General features: G+C 41.0%; 1 protein-coding gene across 1 annotated transcript; it reads right to left on the bottom strand.

Moving 5' to 3' along the window:
• Window positions 1-6,809: 6,809 nt before the first annotated feature.
• Window positions 6,810-8,768, bottom strand: LOC148121451 (olfactory receptor 13G1-like). Its single transcript, XM_087907652.1, has one exon. It carries the CDS (start codon window positions 8,089-8,091, stop codon window positions 7,174-7,176), a length of 918 nt encoding a protein of 305 aa, XP_087763778.1. The 5' UTR covers window positions 8,092-8,768; the 3' UTR covers window positions 6,810-7,173.
• Between the last annotated feature and the right edge of the window lie 387 nt (window positions 8,769-9,155).

Raw genomic sequence — 9,155 nt, 5'->3', positions numbered from 1 at the left:
AATTATTACAAATAGGAACTGCAAAGGCAATTTTTTCTCTATCTTATTCTTATAAAGGTATAAATAGTTAAGAAACAGTCTTTAAAATAAATCACTAAAGTAGACCACCCTTAATTAATAAGGAAGGCAAGGGAATTACAGACTGTAAAGAACCCATTAGTTGGATTATCTTATTTACAGCTCTCGGATCTGTTTTCCATTTTCCAGAATTCTTTTTAATGACAAATATAGGAGAATTCCAGGACTAATCAATTCTTCAATATGTTGAATGTTTAGCTGTTTCTGTAGAAGTTGTTCTAGTGACTGTAAGTTTTCTGATATCAAAGGCCATTGTTCCACTCACATTGGTTTATCAGTTAACAATTTTAAAGACCAACAGTTGTGCCCTGCTTATGCACAACCTGAACAGGCAGTGACTGTTCTTAAAAATACCTTAATATTTCTCTCAGAAACATTCTTTATGTTTTAGTTTGTTATGAGATTGATCCTGTGTTTTCCATTTCTGTAACAAACCATGTCCTTATAAATTCATTGCTATGTTAACCACGAATGCTCTAATTATTCTCTCTGTCCTCTGCCCCTATTTCTTTGACTCAACTTATAATTTATTTTACCTAAGATAAACTCTAACCCCTAGAAATTAAATACTTATCTCCTGAAAAGGCCAATCTGGATGCAATATTTTGGTGAAATTATTGTTATATTATCTATGTCAACCAAACCTTTAATTACATGAGCGTTTATCCATATTTTTAGCTTTGGTCTTTGATCATTTATAGAAGGTTGTCAAAATACTTGTTTTATGATCTCTCTTGACAATTTTGTTTTATCTACTGAAGCTGATCTGTCATCCAGTAATTTTTAACAGCAAGCATTAGGTCCTTTAATTGCTCTGTGGCAGTTTAATTCCTATGCTGACAGAGAATGATTGAACTGAATTTGACATTGGGGTCTGTGAGAGGCCCCCTAAGGCATTTCCCAGTGTCAAAGGGTTACCTGTCCCTTGTTGGTTTACATTTATTAGTCCAATGTCGGCCTTTGCTGCACCTTCTACATACTCCAGAAGGTTGGGACCTTCTGTTTGGATTATCTTTAATCCCATTCCATGAGAAGAAATCTATGCCTGACACTGCTCAGGTGGCCAAGAACATGAGACTAGATAGACTATGAACTTAGGGAAAACCAAATACTACTGCTCTGCTAAAGTAGCATAGCAAGAAAATGACTCCTAATGACATTCTGATATACCTATAGGTCAGTGTCTTGTTTAGCCAACATCGGAGAGAGAAGTTTCCTTCTACATGAGATGGCAACTAATACAGAGACCCACAACCAGACAATGTTAGAGACCTTGGAAGAGTCAGTCCTAAATGGGACATTTCCACCAAATCCTTCCCCCTAGGACTCAAGAAACGATGTGGAAGGAGACAGGGAAAGAGTATAAGAGCAAATGGGGATGGAAGAGATCAATAAAACAGTGCCTTCTAGACACAACAGGACTGGAACACATATGAATTCATAGAGACACGGTAGCATGCACAGGACCTGTACAGGTGTAAGCCTGGGTTCCAGCATTGAACGAAGGAAGGAAGGAAGGAAGGAAAAAAAGAAGGAAGGATGGATGGAAAAGACAGACTATCTTTCAGAGCTTGATGGCTCACAAAACACTACAGGCTGTGCTATTCCATTTGAGTCTCATATAAAACCTTCTCCTTGAAGTTGTTAGGTAGGTAATTGCTCTTCTGAGGGTGAACATGGGTTCCAAAACATAAAGTGATATCCAGAAGCTGTGTGAATGTAAGGGGAAATCAATCTTCACCCTAATGTTAGGCGTTCTAATCTTCCCACATGGTATAATGACAAAAAAATGACTGACAAAATGACCTGCTAGACACAGAGCTGATAAATCTAACTTCATATCAATTTGTTGACACATTGGTCTGCAAAGGCGTCTGTAGACACTTTCTCAGAGTATAAACAGAGCTAAACCAAGGCCCTGCTTCACTGATGTTCACAGAACTGAAGCAGAAAGGCAAGTCCTCTTCTCCTCACCACTGTTCTTTTTTGCTGATTTGCTGTTTGCTTGCTGTAGATGGCCCGAGGTCCTTGTGCTCACAGGTAAGCACTAGGACAACCAGGAATGTCACACACACAGAGTAGTCTCCTCAGTGAGGGAGATGGGTACTTGCTTTCCACCCTGAAAGCTGGGAATGGATGTAGTTATTGTCTGGTGATTTGGACTATCTGTAGGGTCTGGTCACACCTGACTCTCCAAGACAATTTTATTTATGTTTTATAGAGGTTTATGTCTTTTATCATGTCTCATTTATTCTTCCTATGCTCGCCCTAATTTGCTGATCCTCTTTTCTGTTCTTTCGCTGTTCTCTTGCTATTCTTTCTCGTTATTTTCCACCCATCCAACATGGTTTCCAGTTTCTGTACCCACAGACATTTAACAATTCCAAGCATGCATTTTACAGAATCACAGAAACAGGTAAAGGAGGCACCCTTTGTCTCAGAAGGGGCATGACTGTGAAGCTCCCCAGCAGACACTGGGAGGATTAATTAAGAATGGGACTTTAAATCAATACAAAATTCTAAGAAGTTTTTGTGAACTGACTATATTTCTTAAGTGCCACTCGTTAAGATAGAAGTTTGTGAGTAATAACTGTAGAAAATGCAACAGTACTGTTACATTTTCTAAACACTTTTGCTTCCTTCCCTGGTGGCTGGGAACATAGCATTTCTAACCAAAGAAACCTGTGAGCCTGGGAGGAAGGTGAACGTGCTTGATTTGCGTTAGTGTCTAGCTGGCTGAGGTAAAGCGAGTGTTTTTGGGGACTTTGCTTCCAGCGTGTAAGAACCCTGAGCTGTGCCCTAATACTTGGCATGGACACTCACCTTAACACAGAGCATCTTTCTAGTCCTAAAATTATAAGAACCACACTCATACAGACTTCTATGTAGGTGGCATTTTCCTGTCCCAACTGCCTGTTCCCAAGTAACTAACGCAGAGACTTATGATTACTAATAAGTACCCTGCTGATAGCCCAGGTTTTTTATTACCTAACTCTTACATTTAACATTTTATTATTAACATTTAAATTAAACCCATATTTTTTGTCTATGCTTTGCCATGTGGCTCACGGCCTGTTATCTAATTTTCTACATATTCTGTTTCCTTGGTGACTGGCTGGCATTTGCTCTGACTCCTCTCTTCTTCTTCCAGGATTCCTCTGTGTCTGACTGTCTTACCTATAATTCCTGTCTGGCTACTGGCCTGTCAGCTTTTTATTAACCAATGAGAGTAATACATATTCATAGTGTAAAGAAGGATTACTCCACAGCATTTCTACCTTTTTGTCTAATTAAAAAGGAAGTTTTTTTTAACATAGTAAAACTATATAAAACTATATAATAACAAAAGTTATTAAGAATTACAGTTACAATATCCAGTCTATTTGTATTTGACAAAATTAGAGAAAATATTTATTTCTTTATCTTATCTTTGTGACTCAAAAGCTTTGTATCTAATCTACCTTCTAACTTAACTAAGGAAAACTATAACTCCCCATCAAAGACCACAGAAGTATGAAAATTTAACTAACAATAGGGACATCAGGCTGTCTGGACAGTGACCCAAAGTTCCTCTGTAGTGATGGTGCATCCAACTCTTGCCTGCAGAACCAGCATATCTGACAGATTTTTTTTCTGTGAAGCAGGGGATTTTGAAGGATTGTCCTACTTTGTCTCAGCAAAGTGTGTCAGTCTCTTTCTTTTGTATTCTTTTGTAACTCAGCTGTCATACTGTCAGCAGTCAAGGCAATGGCAGGTCTTGTCCAGTAGCTACCTTTTGCCTCAAAGAAAGTAAGCTCCATATTGATTTGCTTTGATGACCATCATCTTCTGTGAAGTAGATTGGTGTTGTCAGGAGCAGACATATCTCACTGTCGAGAAAACCCTTAAGTTATTAAGCATATTACATGCCATATTCTGTAGGCCTTTGAAGTGTTTGAAGACTATTTATCTAAATATATCTTTATATGACCTTGAATACAAACTTAACATGACTATAAGTTTGACTATTATGGATGACTATTAATCTGTACTTCTTAATTATGCATTACATTTTTAAATGAGCTATATAAGCACAACACCCCCAAATAAGAGTAGAAACACACATACAGGATAACAAAATTAACTTTACACTTGTATAAATATTCAAAAATTCATGTCAATGTAAAATATTTAAGACTAGTAGTTGCTTTTTTGACTTAAAACTAAATTCAATAGTCTACATTTTTATCCTATTATTTCTGTATCCCCCCCATTTTCTTTTGAGAAAGAGATCCTTGGATTTCAATCTCCTTTGTTTAGCTTTTTTCCTGACATTACCAATAACAACTTGTACTAAAACCCCTTAAATAATAAAAAATATCCATAACCTATTTTGAGGGGACTGTGGGAATGGTTTTCAAGACTACTTCCTGTTAATTGGGGGTGCTGGTAATCTTTGAGGGAACCTTGAGAAAAACAGGATACTTGTGAGGTCCTGGCTGGAGCATTCTGTGAGGTTGTATCATCTCAATCAGTAGACTTAAAGCTGTTTTGGATGATGGATCACCTGGGCCATCCATTTCATTGGTGTCTGGTCCCCTTGCCCTGAAAGTACATAAACTTTTAAAAGTAACATACAAATCTGCATTATCAATTATCTGACTGGCTCTTCCAAATTTATGTGTAATGATCTAACTGATGAAAATAATATCTATGTTCGTTGCTTGTTGCGGCAGTCCCTTGATGTTTGCTGGTTGCCTACCCTATGCCAAGAGCAGAAATAAGAAGAACAAGACACTGTCTTGCTAATAAAAGTCCAAAGTCTTCATGAGGGAATAAACAAAATTGGGGTAGTCTTAAATTGGGCTGCGGGGACAGATAGTATTATAGAGTGAAAGGCAGCAAGGAAGGATAAATAGCACTTTGGAAGTTTGAAACCATATATCTTATATATAGTTGAAATGAAATTATACCACTTGGGATGGTAATGTCCTCCCAAAACAAATGACCATGTAACAAAAAAATATACTACCATGCATGAGAAAACTCCTTTTGGGTTATTGGCAGAATAGTCCAAGCATCTCCCAAAACAACTACAAGGTATTATTGATGTCCTGGGTGGTTTCCTAGAATTTAAGGGTAAGTCCTTATTGCTGAAGACATCATACACTTCAGACACAGAATTTAGAGGGGTCCAATTACATTTCACCTATAAGCCTCCTCCTTGAGGATGAACTTTCATAGTACCAGAAGTTGAGATATAGGTTGCCAAGGAAGAAAATCAATCAGTATCTTTCTCAGTGTGGGACCTACAAATCACAGCATTGGGCAGCATGACAAGTTTTCCCTGAAGGTAAAACAGAAGCACTTACATTGGCAGGAATCAACAGCTGTCTAATTGGACTTAAGATCCACTCAGTATGGCACAATTCATGCCTGGTACTATAAACCCGGACAACTGCCTGTGGCTGGACAGGTCAGATACACTAGAGTAGACCCTATTACTGCTTTCCCAAACCAGGGTAACCTCTAACTGTATCCTTCATACTTATCCCTATACCCACAGATAGGTGTGGCTCCCATCCCTCATCAAAGTTTCTTCTTACAGCAGACAGAGACCAATTCAGAAAGCTACAACTGTCTATAAGTGCTCAGTCCTAATGGATATATTTATTATACAACCACACACCTCAGTCTAGAAGAACATCAAAGAAGAGAAAGTGGAAGAATTATGTCCCAGAGGATCAAGATATCTGCTGCAACGTTGTGTCATCTATATTGGGAAACTGTATTTACCGAACCTCAAGACTATGATTACTTAAACAAGATCTGAACAATGACTGGGCCGGTAGGCATGCTAACAACGGTAGTGGAGATCTGTGGAGTTATTGGCAATCAATGACTGCTTGGAGCAAGAATCAGTCTTCCCAATGGACTAGACCCATAATTGGTTATCTAGTACCACCAATTGGTAAGCTCTAAACACATATAAATATCAGAAACATGAATGCTCAAAAGGTTTTACTTATGTGTTTATTTATATATGTGTGATAATGATAATAACAAAGAAAAAGCGGCCATGAAGTTGAAAGGAAGTAGGAAGGCATAGAAAGGGTTGAGAAGATGAGGGGAAATGATAAAAAATACTATACACATATATGAACTTTTAAATAAATTTTCAAAAAAATACAAAAATTAGCTAATTAATTGAACCAGTATTAAAAGGAGAAATAGAAACCAACCATTGGCAGGAACATCAGGTCAACCAGGAGGAAACAGAGAGGTCAAAAGGTCACCAGAGTTAGTCAATGACCATGGGAACAGCCCAGGCTAGAAGTAAGGATTTGGGTCAGACATCAAAGATCTCTGGATTTATTCCAAGAAGTCAGCAGGCCCTGATGGACAACAGCTATTTCTAGTTCCCTTTCCTAGTTCCCTTTCTACCTACAGCCTCCAAACCAACAGACCCCAAAGCATTTACTAGCCCTGTTATATCTCTCAACAGTGGAAATGGAAAGGATGAGGCTCTGGGTTCAAGAAACCTCCTGCTGCCAGCACTGTGTGCTGCTGACACCCTCAGGGTGAGAGCCAGCTTTGGTAGGGAAGCGGCTGACTAGCATTGGTGGTTCACATCAGACAGGATGGAAGGCATAGTAAGGCATCATCTCATTACACAATGCCACAGCGTACCCACAGCATAGTAAAAGCCTGTCCCCCCCTCAAGTCTCTGTCAAAGGTACTAAAAAGTAGAAACAATGTTTTTAGAGAATTAACTTACATGACGAAAATGAATGTCCTAGAACCTCCAAGCCCCTTTACATTCTCAGGTCCCCTACTTACACACCAGCCACAGCCAAGGCTGAATAGCCTTTTGGGGTTAAAATAGAACAGATACACAAAGCACTGTCTACCCAGAGCAACTGGTTCATGGATAGCATATGGTCCTAAAAGTACCACATGGAAATCCCAGGTCTTCTCCTCTGTTAAGCACAACACTTGAAGTTTGTCCCTTATGTCTTGGCAGGTTATTTCTTCAGGAAAAGGAAAAGGGACCTTTACCAAACCTGAGATTCCCCCCAGTGCAGCACAGAGGAAGGCAGCAGGGCCAGCATAGGCTCAACAGCAGGACAGAAGTCTCCTAAGGGCAACTTTGACGTCCTTGTTCCTCAGAGTGTAGATGAGGGGGTTCAAGGTGGGTGCCACAGAGGTGTAGATGACAGACACCACCTTGTCCTTGTTCAGTGAGTAGCTGGAGGAAGGGCGGATGTACGTGTAGATGACAGTGGAGTAGTACATACTCACCACGATGAGGTGGGCAGAACAGGTGGAAAAGGCACGTCGCTTGCCCTCAGCAGAGCGAATCCTCAGGATGCTGGCCACAATACAGCCATAGGAAATCATGATCACAAAGAAGTTCCCTACAGCCAGAAACACATCTGCAGCAAAGGCCATGGCTTCGTTCAGTTGTGTTGGAGCACAGGAGAGCTTCAGCAGTGGGGGAATCTCACAGAAGAAGTGCTCTATCACGTTGGAGCTGCAGAAGGGTAGACGCAGCACCAGGCTTGAGTTCACACTGGTGTTAGTCAGGCTGATGGCCCAGACAAGGCCAGCCAGGAACGCACACACCCTAGGGCCCATCCAGGCACTATAGTGCAGGGGGCAGCAGATGGCCACAAAGCGGTCATAGGCCATAGCTGAGAAGAGCAGAAGCTCTGCCCCCAGTGACCATGTGAAGAAGAAGAGCTGGGCCATGCAGCCCCCATAAGAGATGGTCCTCTGCCCAACCATGCTGTCCAGTAGCTTGGGTAGGATGGTAGACGTGCACAGGATGTCCACCACGGCCAGGTTGACCAGGAAGAAGTACATGGGGGTGTGTAGGGATGGGCTGGCACTGATTGTCACCATAATGAGCAGGTTTCCTGAGACTGCAGCCATGTAGAGACAAAGGAAGCTGAGAAAAAGTGGTACCTGAAGATGAGGCATCTCTGAGAATCCCACGATGAGGAACTCGGTGACTAGTGTCCCATTCATCATAAAGCTGGGGAGGCCTCAGGATCCAGGAGCAGTGAGTTTTCTGTGGCTGCTCTAGTCCCAGTCTGTGCTAACCATCCACCCCAGGTGTGTTGAAATCCACCTAAATCTCAGACTGCCTCGGGTAAGAACAGAGCAATATGTCACCCATTGTAGTATGTATGGTTCTAGATGTGGGACTTCTGTGGCCACTCATGAACCTTGGGGACCCAGGGTATTTCTCCATTGGGAGGGTTCTTTCCCCAGACTTCAGAGACCATGGGTCATGGCCAGGGACTTTCCAGTGGTGGAAATCTCTGTGTCCTGGCCACACGGATATCTGTGGGTGCCTTCTATTCAAGGACTTTGAGAGTGGGTGAGAATGGGAAGGAATGAGGAAAATGGCAAGTGTCCCTCACCTGGACATACAAAACAGCATCAGCCAAGGTCTTCAAGGGTGACCAGTGCACTCACCTATACAAATTGCAATCATCCATCTGTGTGTCATTGGGAATCAAGGCTTTAAATTAGGGCACTTAAACGAGGCACCAAGAATGACTGAGCCCTATCTCACCTCTATACCCATGCAGCTTCAGAGTTAAAACTGCACCTGAATTTAGAGAAGCCGTCAACAGAGTGCACCTGAATGCATAAGGGCCAACTTCCAAGTGATGAGGTTAGAGCAGACTATACAGCTGCTCATAAACTATCGCAGGTGTACTGAGTTCAAAGTTTATGTTTGGGAATAATCAACTAGATTATATTCATTTTTTAAAGGACATTGTCATTTTCATGCACCTTTATACATTCAGAGTTATAACAAACATTTTAGTGATTTGAACTGAGACCTCAACTTAGTTCAGTGTCTTGGACAATGTCTGAGAGCTAAATTAGTATCACAAGGCTGTGACCCTGCAGTGGTGACCAGAAGGTAGCAGACCACATCACTGGTGCAGTGTGCACCCTAGCTCAGGAGATGTCATGTAGTTCAACTGGAGTTCTGAGAAAGGTACAGGAAAGAAAGAAGAAAAGGTGGAGATAGAAAGGATAGAAATAGGAAGACGGCAATATAAGCACAAGTGCATAAA

This window comes from Myodes glareolus, chromosome 7, assembly GCF_982192425.1.
Source record: "Myodes glareolus chromosome 7, mMyoGla1.1, whole genome shotgun sequence".
Classification (NCBI taxonomy): domain Eukaryota; kingdom Metazoa; phylum Chordata; class Mammalia; order Rodentia; family Cricetidae; genus Myodes; species Myodes glareolus.
The sequence above is the reverse complement of the archived record's forward strand: the minus strand, read 5'-3'. Positions and strand labels throughout refer to the sequence as shown.

Excerpts from the sequence above, each read along its gene's own strand:
- LOC148121451 (XM_087907652.1), bottom strand. The coding sequence starts at position 8,091 with ATGATGAATGGGACACTAGTCACCGAGTTCCTCATCGTGGGATTCTCA.